The sequence below is a fragment of the Lithobates pipiens genome, unplaced genomic scaffold (genome assembly GCF_037356315.1).
Source record: "Lithobates pipiens isolate NorthernLeopardFrog02 unplaced genomic scaffold, aLitPip1_a1.2 Scaffold_22, whole genome shotgun sequence".
Taxonomy (NCBI): domain Eukaryota; kingdom Metazoa; phylum Chordata; class Amphibia; order Anura; family Ranidae; genus Lithobates; species Lithobates pipiens.
Window position 1 is genome coordinate 5,164,895 of NW_027507784.1, and position 14,441 is coordinate 5,179,335.

The 14,441-nt window shown below is 39.4% G+C and overlaps 1 protein-coding gene across 8 annotated transcripts in view; it reads left to right on the top strand.

Annotated features, from left to right (window-relative positions):
- LOC144000332 (uncharacterized) overlaps positions 1–14,441 on the top strand; it is a 118,325-nt gene that overhangs the window by 97,912 nt on the left and 5,972 nt on the right. For 5 of the 8 annotated variants that reach the window (XM_077494071.1, XM_077494077.1, XM_077494070.1 and 2 more), the window contains 2 exons: positions 2,977–3,000; positions 9,837–9,860. In XM_077494071.1, coding sequence (XP_077350197.1) covers positions 2,977–3,000; positions 9,837–9,860 — 48 coding nt within the window. The remainder of the gene's footprint in view (positions 1–2,976; positions 3,001–9,836; positions 9,861–14,441) is intronic. The other 3 variants (XM_077494073.1, XM_077494075.1, XM_077494072.1) reach the window with 2 other exon arrangements.

Sequence of the window (14,441 nt, forward strand, 5' to 3'; positions counted from 1 at the left end):
TTTAAAAGAATAGCAAGAACATGTAAGTCACACTATAAGCATCTCATGAAAAAATCCCCTTAATGTGACTTTAACCTACCCCTAATGTTTAACCCTTAACACTGAAATGTTGTCCCTGACCTGGTCCTGAGAATTAACCGTAAACGGTCAACTTACGCTGATGCTTAATTCCACCATTTAACCCTTAACCTAACGTTAACGCTTAAAACTAACCCAGCCCAAAAAGGTATTCTTATCCTTCCCCCTAACCCACCCCGGCTCTGGACATGTGGTACCCTGGAGCTCCCCTCCCGGGCCGCTGATATCTTTGGGCAGCCGCTAGGGATGAGCCTGATGTTTGAGTCTAATGTAAGTTCTACTCGAACATCGGGTGTTTAGCCTGTTCACCGAACAGCGAACAATTTGGGGTGTTCGGGCCAAAAATTCAAAAAGCCACGGAACACCCTTTAAAAGTCTATGAGAGAAATTAAAAGTGCTGATTTTAAAGGCTAATATGCAAGTTATTGTCATAAAAAATGTTTGGGGACCCGGGTCCTGCCCCAGGGGACATGGATCAATGCAAAATTTTTTTTTTAAAACTGACGTTTTTTCGGGAGCAGTGATTTTAATAATGACAATAAAAGTGTAATATTTTTTTTAAATTTCGTACCTGGGGGGTGTGTATAGTATGCCTGTAAAGGGGCACATGTTTCCCCTGTTTAGAACTGTCTGACAGCAAAATGGCATTTCTAAAGTAAAAAAAGTAATTTAAAACTACTTGCGGCTATAATGAATTGTCAGTCCGGCTATACACATAAAACTTCATTGATAAAAACGGCATGGGATTTAAAAAAAAAAATTGCGCGGGGGTCCCCCCAAATTCCATACCAGGCCCTTCAGGTCTGATATAGATTTTAAGTCAAACCGTGCCAAAATTAAAAAAAACGGCATGGGATTTTAAAAAAAAAATGGCGCGGGAGTCCCCCCAAAAATCCATACCAGGCCCTTATCCAAGCACGCAACCTGTCAGGCTGCAGGAAAAGAAGGGGGGTGAGAGAGCGCTCCCCCCTGAACCATACGATGCCACATGCCCTCAACATGGGGAAGGTGCTTTGGGGTAGCCCCCCCAAAGCACCTTGTCCCCATGTTGATGGGGACAAGAGCCTCACCCCCACAACCCTTGCCCGGTGGTTGTGGGCTCCCCCCCCCCCTGTGTGAAATGGTAACGGGATACAACTGTATCCCTACCATTTCACAAAAAAAAGTGTCAAAATGGTACAAAAGACAAGACACAACTTGGGACAAGTCCTTTATTAAAAAATAAAAATGTCCCACGAAGTCTATTCATCTTCTTCTCTCACTCCACCAACAGACCGAAAAAAAAACCTGCACGCCTGCCACCTATACGCCTCCATGGGAGGAACCCACTGTAATGACTGTCCTCTCAGGTGACAGTTCTTTTATAACTGAGGGCAGGGTCACACGGTGATGAAACTGGGTGACCCGTCTCCTCTGACACACAGGGACTTCCCCATGGCTTTCCCTGTTACCATTTCACACAGGGGGGAGGCTGGGATCTTGGGGTCCCCTTGTTAAAGGGGACTTCCAGATTCTGATAAGTCCCTCGCCCACAGACCCCCACAACCACCGGGCAAGGGTTGTGGGGATGAGGCCCTTGTCCCCATCAACATGGGGACAAGGTGCTTTGGGGCTATCCCGAAACACCCTCCCCATGTTGAGGGCATGTGGCCTGGTTCAGGGGCGGGGGCGCTCTCTCACCCCCCCTCTTTTCCTGTGGCCTGCCAGGTTGCGTGCTTAGATAAGGATCTGGTATGAACAGTTATTGATGTTGGATTATAAAACCTGGCTCATCATTGACAATCCAAGCCTCAGATTGAGCACCAAAAAAAAGAGATCTTGATTGGTTCCAGATCATCCCAAAGGTGTTCAGTGGGGGGTTGAGGTCAGGGCTTTGTACAGGACACTTGCCCGATGGTTGTGGGGGTCTGTGGGCGGGGGGCTTATCGGAATCCAGAAGCCCCCTTTAACAAGGGGACCCCCGATCCCACCTCCCCCCTGTTTGAAATGGTAAGTGGTACATTGTACCCCAACCATTTTACCAAAAATGTGTCAAAATTTAAAAAAGCACAAGACACACTTTGGAACAAGTCCTTTATAAAAAAAAAAAAATGTCTCACAAAGTTTATTTATCTTCTTCTCTCGCTCCGCTGATGGACCGGAAAAAATAAATAAAAAAGACTAGCCTCCATGGGAGGCACCCGCCTTATGACGCTTCAGCGTGTTCACAGTTCTTTTATAACTGAGGGCGAGGCCAAACGGTGATGTACCCGGGCGCCCTTACCCCCCCTCTAACGCCACAAGGAAGCCATTGGGAAGTCCATGTGCATCAGAGGGGGGCGGGGCCACCTTGGTATGTCACCTTTTGGCCCCGCCCTCGGTAAATTGGTGTTTTAATAATTATTATTATATTATTATTTGTTATAATTATTTATTTATTAGTTATGTATTATATTATAATTTATGATTTCATTTTTCAAACTTTGGATGGATTTAAGTGAGTTATTCCTAAGAATTCCAGGCCTGCAATATAAAACGCCAAATTTCTATGCAAAACATTGTACCGCTTTGAGCATCAAAAATCTGACATAATCATACCACCAGGGAGGTTAAAGAGGAGCTCCAGTCTGTAAAAAATAAATAAAAAAAACACGTCGGCAGCTACAAATACTGCAGCTGCTGACTTTTAATATGAGGTCACTTACCTGTCCAGGGATCCCGCAATGGCAGCCGAGCCGATTTGTCGATCGGATTTGGGTGAAGGCGTCGGCACTGTAAGTAAGGGAAACCAGCAGTCGGTCTCCTCCCGTCCATGCACGAGTCATGCTGCACTTTCCGAATGGTCCTGCCATCTTCTGGGACCTGTATATAATACAATCTATATACCACTGATATGTCATCTCTCTGTATTCCCTACAGAACCCGGATCTTCCACCATCAACAGTAAGTGGTTTCTATTGTGTTTAAAATGTTCTCCTAAGTAGGGATGAGAGAACCAGACAGATACTTTGTTATTTATATTATATGCACTGAGTTCCCGGTGATTCCACCATGAAGGTCTTTCTTTAGATACATCCCGTTGTGAGGTGACAACTGTCTCCTAATTGTAACAAAAGGCTTACTAAAGTTCTGATATGGACCTGATTACTAATGTGATGCTACATACAAAATAATTCAATAAGAATAACAGTGCACTTAAGCCTCACTATAAATAATAATAAGCATCGCTAGACATGTGCAATTCATTTAGTTCCAAATTAGTTTTTTAAAGAATTTTGACAAAATTGCTAATTCCGAATTTCTGAATTTTTCAATTTCCGAAATTCCCCAATTTCTAAATTTCCGAAATTCCCCAATTTCTAAATTTAGAAAACCTCAAAATTTCCTAAATTTCCAAATTTCCGAATTTCTGAAATTTCAAATTTCCAAATTTTCCAAATTTTCAAATTTCCGGATGTCTGAAAAATTGAAATTTGAAATTTCAGAAATTTGAATAATCGAAATGTCAGAAATGTAAAAATTCTAAAACTCTAAAATTCAAATTTTCGGATTTCCGAATTTTAAAATTTCTGAATTTCCGAATTTTGAATTTTCAGATCTCCGCATTTCAGATTTCCGAATTTCCAAATTTCGAATTTCTGAATTTAAAAATTTCGAATTTTTGGATTTTTGGCAATTCTAAAATTTGAAAATCTGAAAAAAGAATGAAAATCAGTAAAAATTTGAAATAATAAGTAACTATTAATTTATAGTTATTGGAATTACCTTTCAAATTTTGGCTGTTAGTGAATGTAATGAGTACAAATTTATCCAAAGTTACGAATTATGCAAAATAACGAATGCGGAACAGCCAAATTTAAAAGGAAATTCCAATACCTATAAATTAATAGTTACTTATTATTTAGAATTTTACTGATTTTCATTCTTTTTTCAGATTTTCACATTTTAGAATTGCCAAAAATCCAAAAATTCGAAATTTTGAAATTCAGAAATTCGAAATTTTTAAATTCGGATATCTGAAATTCGTAAACCTGAAATTTCAAAATTCAGAAATTCAGAAATTTTTAAATTCTGAAATCCAAAAATTTGAAATTCGGAAATTCAAAAATTTGGAAATTTGAAAATCTGAATTTTAATTTTTCAGAATTTTTGAATTTCTGAATCTTAAAAATTTCCAAATTTCCAAGAAAAGTAAAAAAAAAAATGAAACTAAACCCTAAGTCTAAGTATCGCACAACAATATACAATCCAATAATCCAAGCGTGTACTGTAAACAATTACCAGTGCTTCTTCCTCTGTGAAAAGAAATATAATCCAAACATACACACAGTATTAATAAAAATCTGATAAAGAATATGGAGAGAAAGTCCCAAAAGAGGTGAACCACCACCTAGAGGAAAAGCCCCTATTCACCTTCAGAGAATAGATACATCAAAACCCTGAATTTAATAACACGCTCCAGATCATGGATCCCCACTCTGATGGGCTTATGGATTTGGTTCAAATGGTCTGTTTTTCTCCCAAACTGATGATTTCTACAAAAGCTCTCAGTAATAAAAGGACATCATTGCACAAGATCGCTGTGTATTCACAAACCCCCGATCAATGTGGGCTATTCACTCACATTGGGTTTGGATCAAAAATGCTCTTAAAATGATCAGTGGTGCACGCAGCTTTCCTCCTCACTGCACGTTCGGTATAGTGAAACACTGAAGGTGACGTCACTGGCTCCTCCCAATGTGTTGCGTCCCAGATCACGTGACTTTCTCAAGGGAAATTTCATTTATTTCTGAGAGCAATTTTTTTTAGAGATCATCATTTTGAGAGAAAAAACAGACTGATCTAGAATTGACCATTTCAGCAAAAAGGCAAACCCCTGGCTGATGCGGGAAGTCATACATAGCATTTGCATTACCACCGCTGTCAAATGTGTCAGCTTTTCTGTGCAGGGCTCCTGGTTGCTAGGAAGCCAGCAAGCACCAGTATCCTAGCAACCAGTGGCACATCCCCATTAATCTGCCTTCTGGGAGATGCCCAACCAGCAGCTGAATGTACAAACGAAGGGGCATGGATGAACATGTGCAGTTAGTTTTGCTCCAAATCGAAAGTGTGACACATTTTTCAGGAAATTCGGAGCGTATCAAAATTTCTAAATTTCAATAGTAACAAATTTTAATGAATCCAAAATAACAAAATAAAAATAAAAATCAGATGAAATTTAACTCAAATTCAAATTTGAATAATTTTCAGATTTGATTAAAATTCGAATTTTTTAATACAATAAAATAGAATAGGGAAAAAAAGGACTATAATACAAAAGAATAAAATAGAATAGAAAAGAATAGACTAGAAAGCAATAGAACAGTAATAAAAGGACATCATTGCACAAGATCGCTGTGTATTCACAAACCCCCGATCAATGTGGGCTATTCACTCACATTGGGTTTGGTTCAAAAATGCTCTTAAAATGATCAGTGGTGCACGCAGCTTTCCTCCTCACTGCACGTTTGGTATAGTGAAACACTGAAGGTGACGTCACTGACTCCTCCCAATGCATTGCGTCCCAGGTCACGTGACTTTCTCAAGGGAAATTTCATTTATTTCTGAGAGCATTTTTTTTTAGAGATCATCAGTTTGAGAGAAAAAAACAGACTGATCTAGAATTGACCATTTCAGCAAAAAGGCAAACCCCTGGCTGATGCGGGAAGTCATACATAGCATTTGCATTACCACCGCTGTCAAATGTGTCAGCTTTTCTGTGCAGGGCTCCTGGTTGCTAGGAAGCCAGCAAGCACCAGTATCCTAGCAACCAGTGGCACATCCCCATTAATCTGCCTTCTGGGAGATGCCCAACCAGCAGCTGAATGTAAAAACGAAGGGGCATGGATAGACATGTGCAGTTCGTTTTGCTCCAAATTGAAAGTTGGACACATTTTTTAGGAAATTCAGAGCGTATCAAAATTTCTAAATTTCAATAGTAACAAATTTTAATGAATCGAAAATAACAAAAAAATAAAATAAAAAATCAGATGAAATTTAACTCAAATTCAAATTTGAATAATTTTCAGATTTGATTAAAATTCAAATTTTTTAATACAATAAAATGGAATAGGGAAAAAAAAAGGACTATAATACAAAAGAATAAAATAGAATAGAAAAGAATAGACTAGAAAGCAATAGAACAGAAAATAAAGGCATATAATAGCAAATGAATAGAATAGAAAAGAATATAATACAATATCAAATAAGAGAATAAAATAGAAAATAATAGAATGGAAAAGGATAAAACCCCCTTCTGAAATTCAAATTACAAATAGAATACATTTGAATTGAAATAGAAAATAGAAAATAAAATAACAGAAAAGAGTAGAATCATCTGTACAATCACTTATCCTTCTTTTTTTCCCCCCCTATTCATCTTTTCACCCATTTACGCTTCCCTCATACTTCCTTATCTATCTTTCACCTTTTCCACCTAAATATGCAAAACACTATTCAGTTGCTCTGACCATTTATCTTTGATTGTCTTTTGTATCAAACTAAACCTCTGAAGAAGACCCTAATTATTCAGGTCGAAACGCGTCAGTATTTTATACAACTGACATTCTGATATGTAATGCCGTGTATAATTCTCTGTTTGCATTGGAATGTTTCTTTTTTTTTTCTCCTACCAGAGCTCATATTTTAACTGGCGTGGTATTATCTTATGCATACTTCAATAAAATATTATTCTATATGTATTACCTAATTGAATTACTTACCTTGCTGCCTAAACCCCCCCTCCCAATTATATTTCTTCCCATATTGTACTATTTGAGGTGTGCAGCACTATTAACTCTCTTTATATGTATCTTTCCCATGCTATTTGGTTTAGCAGTTTATTTATTTTAATTTAATTAAATTTTATTTATTTTTCCGCACTTTTTTTATTGCATAAATATTATTTTTCTTTTACATATTTACAAAGTATTTATAATCTAAGAGCAGGAAAAACAAAGTATTTCAAGGAGTTTGCCTAAGTGCCTTCCTATTGCCCTCTGGGACCTTAATGCCGCGTACACACGACCGGACTTTCCGGCAGACTAGGTCCGACGGTCTTGCCAACGGACTTTCAGCGGAGTTCCGACGGACTTTCCCAAATGAACGGACTTGGCCACACACAATCACACCAAAGTCTGACAAATTTGAACGTGATGATGTACAACCGGACTAGAATAAGGAAGTTCATAGCTAGTAGCCAATAGCTGCCCCCTAGCGTTGTTGTTTTTTTCGTCGGACTAGCATACACACGAACGGATTTCTCGGCCCGGCGGGAAAATGTAAAACATGTTCTATTTCTAAAGTCTGCCGGATTTGTGGCAAGCAAAGGTCCGATGGAGCCCACACGCAATCAAATTGTCCGACTGACTCGTTCCGTTGGACCTTTGCTGTCAAAAAGTCCGGTCGTGTGTACGCGGCATTGGAGTCTCACCAGACTCTGCTGTTCCTGCACGCTCACATTCAGAACCACAACCTTGTATGGAGACATTCCCAGTGTTGAGCGCACAAGCTGAACAAGTGGTTTACAGAGCCAAAATTGGGGGGCTTCCAGTTGAGTTTGGCTTTGGCTCTGTGTCCTTCTCAAGTACAGCTGCATGTAAGGTTGTAGTTCTAAATGGAGGCTCCAATAAGACTTTATGGGGCCCAGCTGGCACGGGGGACCCAAGTTGTACAGCACAGCCTGGGGACAGTTAGTAGAGCAAGAAGAAAGCATCAGTATTTTAAAAGAATAGCAAGAACATGTAAGTCACACTATAAGCATCTCATGAAAAAATCCCCTTAATGTGACTTTAACCTACCCCTAATGTTTAACCCTTAACACTGAAATGTTGTCCCTGACCTGGTCCTGAGAATTAACCCTTAACGGTCAACTTACGCTGATGTTTAATTCCACCATTTAACCCTTAACCTAACGTTAACGCTTAAAAGTAACTCAACCCAAAAAGGTATTCTTATCCTTCCCCCTAGCCCACCCTGGCTCCGGACATGTGGTACCCTGGGGCTCCCCTCCCGGGCCACTGATATCTTTGGGCGGCCGCTAGGGATGAGCCTGATGTTCGGGTGTTCGCCTGTTCACCGAACAGCGAACAATTTGGGGTGTTCGGGGCAAATTTGAAAAGCCACGGAACACCCTTTAAAAGTCTATGAGAGAAATCAAAAGTGCTGATTTTAAAGGCTAATATGCAAGTTATTGTCATAAAAAATGTTTGGGGTCCCGGGGGACATGGATCAATGCAAAATATTTTTTTTTAAAACTGACGTTTTTTTCGGGAGCAGTGATCTTAATAACGAAGTGAAACAATAAAAGTGTAATATTCTTTTACATTTCATACCTGGGGGGTGTCTATAGTATGCCTGTAAAGGGGCGCATGTTTCCCATGCTTAGAACTGTCTGACAGCAATGGGAAAGGAAAAAAAAGTCATTTAAAACTACCCATGGCTATAATGAATTTTCAGCCACATAAAACTTCATTGATAAAAACAGCATGGGATTTAAAAAAATAATTGCGTGGGGGTCCCCCCAAATTCCATATCAGGCCCTTCAGGTCTGGTATAGATTTTAAGTCGAACCTGTGCCAAAATTAAAAAAAAATGGCACGGGAGTCCCCCCAAAAATCCACACCATGCCCTTATCCAAGCACGCAACCTGTCAGGCCGCAGGAAAAGAAGGGGGATGAGAGAGAGCTCCCCCCAAACCATACGAGCCCCCCAAAGCACCTTGTCCCCATGTTGATGGGGACAAGGGCCTCATACTTACAACCCTTGCCCGGTGGTTGTGGGTGTTTGTGGGCGGGGGGCTTACCGGAATCTGGAAGCCCCCCGATTCCGCCCCCCATGTTTGAAATGGTAACGGGTACATTAGGGTTGTACATTGTATTGTCCATTTCACAAAAAACGTGTCAAAATGTAAAAAAAAAAACACAAGACACACTTTGGGACAAGTCCTTTATTAAAAAATTTAAAAAATAAAAATGTCTCACAAAGTTTATTCATCTTCTTCTCTCGCTCCGCTGACGGACCCGAAAAAATAAATAAAAAAGATCCGCCTTATGGGAGGCACCCGCCTTATGACGCTTCAGCGTGTTCACAGTTCTTTTATAACTGAGGGCGAGGCCAAACAGTGACATACCTGGGCGACCTTACCCCCCCCCTAACGCCACAGGGAAGCCATTGGGAAGTCCATGTGTGTCAGAGGGGGGCGGGGCCACCTGGGTATGTCATCGTTTGGCCCCGCCCTCGGTAAATTGGTGTTTTAACAATTATTATTATATTATAATTTGTTATAATTATTTATTTATTAGTTATTTATTATATTATAATTTATGATTTGGTTTTTCAAACTTTATCATACCCGGGATGTCTTCTAGACTCTGGTTTGGACGGATTTCAGTGAGTTATTCCTAAGAATTCCAGGCCTGCAATATAAAACGCCAAATTTCTATGCAAAACATTGTACCGCTTTGAGCATCAAAAATCTGACATAATCATACCACCAGGGAGGTTAAAGAGGAGCTCCAGTCTGTAAAAAAAAATAAAAATAAACAATGGCAGCCGAGCCGATTTGTCGATTGGATTTGGGTGCAGGAGCTGGCACTGTAAGTAAGGGAAACCAGCAGTCGGTCTCCTCCCGTCCATGCACGAGTCATGCTGCACTTTCTGATGGTCCTGCCATCTTCTGGGACCTGTATATAATACAATCTATATACCACTGATATTTCATCTCTCTGTATTCCCTACAGAACCCGGATCTTCCACCATCAACAGTAAGTGGTTTCTATTGTGTTTAAAATGTTCTCCTAAGTAGGGATGAGAGAAGCAGACAGATACTTTGTTATTTATATTATATGCACTGAGTTCCCGGTGATTCCACCATGAAGGTCTTTCTTTAGATACATCCCGTTGTGAGGTGACAACTGTCTCCTAATTGTAACAAAAGGGTTACTAAAGTTCTGATATGGACCTGATTACTAATGTGATGCTACATACAAAATAATTCAATAAGAATAACAGTGCACTTAAACCTCACTATAAATAATAATAAGCATCACTAGACATGTGCAATTAATTTAGTTCCATATTAGTTTTTTAAAGAATTTTGACAAAATTGCTAATTCTGAATTTCTGAATTTTTCAATTTCCGAAATTCCCCAATTTCCAAATTTCCAAAACCTCCAAATTTCCAAAACCTCCAAATTTCCGAATTTCTGAAATTTCAAATTTCCAAATTTCCAAATTTTCAAATTTCCGAAAGTCTGAAAAGTTGAAATTTCGAATTTTCAGAAATTCAAAATTTCAGAAATTCAGAAATTTGAATAATCGAAATGTCAGAAATTTAAAAATTCTAAAATTCTAAAATTTGAAAAATTATACCTGAAAATTAAAAATAATGAAAATCAGAAAAATTTGAAAACCTAAAGATCTGAAACAATAAATATTAGATTATAGGTATTGGAATTTCCTTTCAAATTTGGCTGTTGGTGAACGTAATGAGTACAAATTTATCCAAAGTTACAAATTATGCAAAATAACGAATGTGGAACAGCCAAATTTGAAAGGAAGTTCCAATTCCTATAAATTAATAGTTACTTATTATTTCGAATTTTACAGATTTTCATTCTTTTTTCAGATTCTCAAATTTTCGAATTTCCAAAAATCCAAAAAATCGAAATTTGGAAATTCAGAAATTCGAAAATTCTAAAAATTTGGAATCCGAAAATCGGAAATTTGGAAATCTGAAATTCGAAAATCTGAAAATTCAAAATTCGGAATTTCAGAAATTTTAAAATTCGGAAATCCGAAAATTTGAAATTCGGAAATTCAAAAATTCGGAAATTTGAAAATCTGAATTTTATTTATTTTTCCAAATTTTCATATTTCTGAATTTTCTAAATTTCCAAATTTCCAATCACCTTCAGAGAATAGATAAATAGATAAAAATGAAGGGGCTTGGATAGACATGTGCAGTTAGTTTTGCTCCAAATCGAAAGTTGGACACATTTTTCAGGAAATTCGGACGCATCAAAATTTCCAAATTTCAATAGTAACAAATTTTAATGAATCCAAAATAACGGAAAAAAAAATCAGATGAAATTTAACTCAAATTTTAATTTTAATAATTTTCAGATTTGATTAAAATTTTAATTTTTGAATACAATAAAATAGAATAGGGAAAAAAGGACTATAATACAAAAGAATAAAATAGAATAGAAAAGAATAGACTAGAAAGGAATAGAACAGAAAATAAAGGAATATAATAGCAAATGAATAGAATAGAAAAGAATATAATACAATATCAAATAAGAGAATAAAATAGAAAATAATAGAATGGAAAAGAATAAAACCCTCTTCTGAAATTCAAATTACAAATAGAATACATTTGAATTGAAATAGAAAATAGAAAATAAAATAACAGAAAAGAGTAGAATCATCTGTACAACTAGTATCCCAGCAACATCCAATGGGAAAGCTGAAAAATTGCCCGGGCAGGAAAGAACTCTCCAGTATTAATGTGCTTAAATGAAACATATACTCTATATTACCAAAAGTATTGGTACACTTGCCTTTACATACACATGAACTTTAATGGCATCCCAGTCTTAGTCCGTAGGGTTCAATATCTTCTGGGAAGGCCGTCCACAAGGTTTAGGAGGGTGTCTATAGGAGTGTTTGACCATTCTTCCAGAAGAGCATCTGTGAGGTCAGGCAGTGATGTTGGATGAGAAGGCCTGGCTCGCAGTCTCCACTCTAATTCATCCCAAAGGTGTTCTATGGGATTGAAGTCAAGAATCTGTGCAGGCCAGTCAAGCTTCTTAACCCCAAAATCACTCATCCATGTCTTTATGGACCTTGCTTTGTGCACTGATAAGCAGTCATGTTGGAACAGGAAGGGGTCGTCCCCAAACTGTTCCCACAAAGTTGGGATCATGAAATTAAGAGTTCCCTTCACTGGAACTAAGGGGTGAAGCCCAACCCCTGAAAAACAACCCCCACACCATAAACCCCCCTCCACCAAATGATTTGGGCCAGTACACAGAGCAAGGTTCATAAAGACACGGATAAGCGAGTTTGGGGTGGAAGAACTAGACTGGCCTGCACAGAGTCCTGACCTCAACACCTTTGGGATTAATTAGAGCAGAGACTGCAAGCTAGGCCTTCTCGTTCAATATCAGTGCCTGACCTCACAAATGCTCTTCTGGAAGAATGGTCAAACATCCCCATAGGCACCCTCCTAAACCTTGTGGACATCCTTCCAAGAAGAGTTGAAGCTGTTATAGCTGCAAAGGGCGGAGCCAACTCAATATTGAACCCTACAGACTAAGACTGGGATGCCATTAAAGTTCCTCCTCAGTAAGCTGTCCTGGCTGACTAAACACCGCTCGGCTGATGGTGTGAAGTTTACTGAGGAGAAACAGGAAGTGAGAAATTCAGACAAAGAAAAAAAACATTTACAAGGGAAATCGAAGGAAAAAGTAAGTGAACCAACAATGCACTAGCTTAAAGGAACCTATTTAGAAAATAACAAAACAAAGCTTTAGAGACCCTTTAATTTGTGAGATACTGTCCAGTCAACAACAAAGGAGTACAGGAATGATAGGATAAATATAAGAAGTCCCATGTGTCAGGTGATCTTATCCAGGGAATTGGGGTGACTTATGTGATCCCCTCCACCAACAACAGAAATGGACTCTCACCTCAAGTACTGGACCCCCTGAATAATCAGATAGGTCAAATACAGCATTTCCCATCAAGGGTTAACGAATGAATCCAACTCCTGTTGATCACTCCTGGAGTTTTTATCATATCTCATTAGTCTCATAGTAATTCCATGTGTCATATATAAGAAAAAATAAAATAGCAACATCTAGTGCTCTCTGTATAAAATCAATTTATTTAAAACATATAAAAGTGCACTCACATTCCAAGGCGCTGCGCTCCAGTGCTGGGTAATAAACGATGTGTATAAAGTAATTCCGATGAGCGATCGTGCACGGATCAGCATTCAGACAAGCGGGTGACGTCACGACTTAAGTCACGTGGTATTCGGAATACCATGTGACTTAAGTCGTGACACGGAATACCACGTGACTTAAGTCGTGACACGGAATACCACGTGACTGAAGTTGTGACGCGGAATACCACGTGACTTAAGTCGTGACGTCACGGAATACCACATGACTTAAGTCGTGACGTCACGGAATACCACGTGACTTAAGTCGTGACGCGGAATACCAAGTGACTTAAGTCGTGGCGCGGAATACCACGTGACTTAAGTCGTGACGTCACGGAATACCACGTGACTTAAGTCGTGATGTCACGGAATACCACGTGACTTAAGTCGTGATGCGGAATACCACGTGACTTAAGTCGCAACGTCACGGAATACCACGTGACTTAAGTCGTGACGTCACGGAATACCACGTGACTTAAGTCGTGACGTCACGGAATACCACGTGACTTAAGTCGTGACGTCACCCGCTTGTCTGAATGCTGATCCGTGAACGATCGCTCATCGGAATTACTTTATACACATCGTTTATTACCCAGCACTGGGGCGCAGTGCGTTGGAATGTGAGTGCACTTCTATATGTTTTAAATAATTAGATTTTATACAGAGAGCACTAGATGTTGCTATTTTATTTTTTCTTATATATGACACATGGAATTACTATGAGACTAATGAGATATGAGATATGATAAAACCCCCAGGAGTGATCAACAGGAGTTGGATTCATTCGTTAACCCTTGACGGGAAATGCTGTATTTGACCTATCTGATTATTCAGGGGGTCCAGTACTTGAGGTGAGAGTCCATTTCTGTCGTTGGTGGAGGGGATCACATAAGTCACCCCAATTCCCCGGATAAGATCACCTTACACATGGGACTTCTTAGCCCATGTATTTGGCTTCCTGTTGCCTTCTTGCCGTGTGCTCTACATTTGTCTGTTACCGACCTTGGCGTGTTCTTGACTATTCCTGTCTGTCTGTGACCCTGACCCTTTGGCGTGTACTCTGTTGTTCCCGTCTGCTAGTCGCCCTGACCTCTACCTTGTCCCTTTTTGTTCTTGCCTGCTGTAGTCTACCGTGAGCTGTGAGACCCTAGGGGCCGCGACCTGGAGCCAGACTGCAGCGCATTCTATCCTCACCACTAGAGGCTCTGGTGAACACCTGCTGGCTCTTAGCCCTTGTACACACGGTCGGAGATTCCAACGGAAATGTGTCTGATCGGAGCGTTTTGTCGGATATTCCGACTGTGTGTGGTCTCCATCGGACTATCCGGCGGACCAAGTTTTCCAACTTGTTGGTAAAATTTTCCAACAAAAATGCTCCGATCGGACATACTCCGAT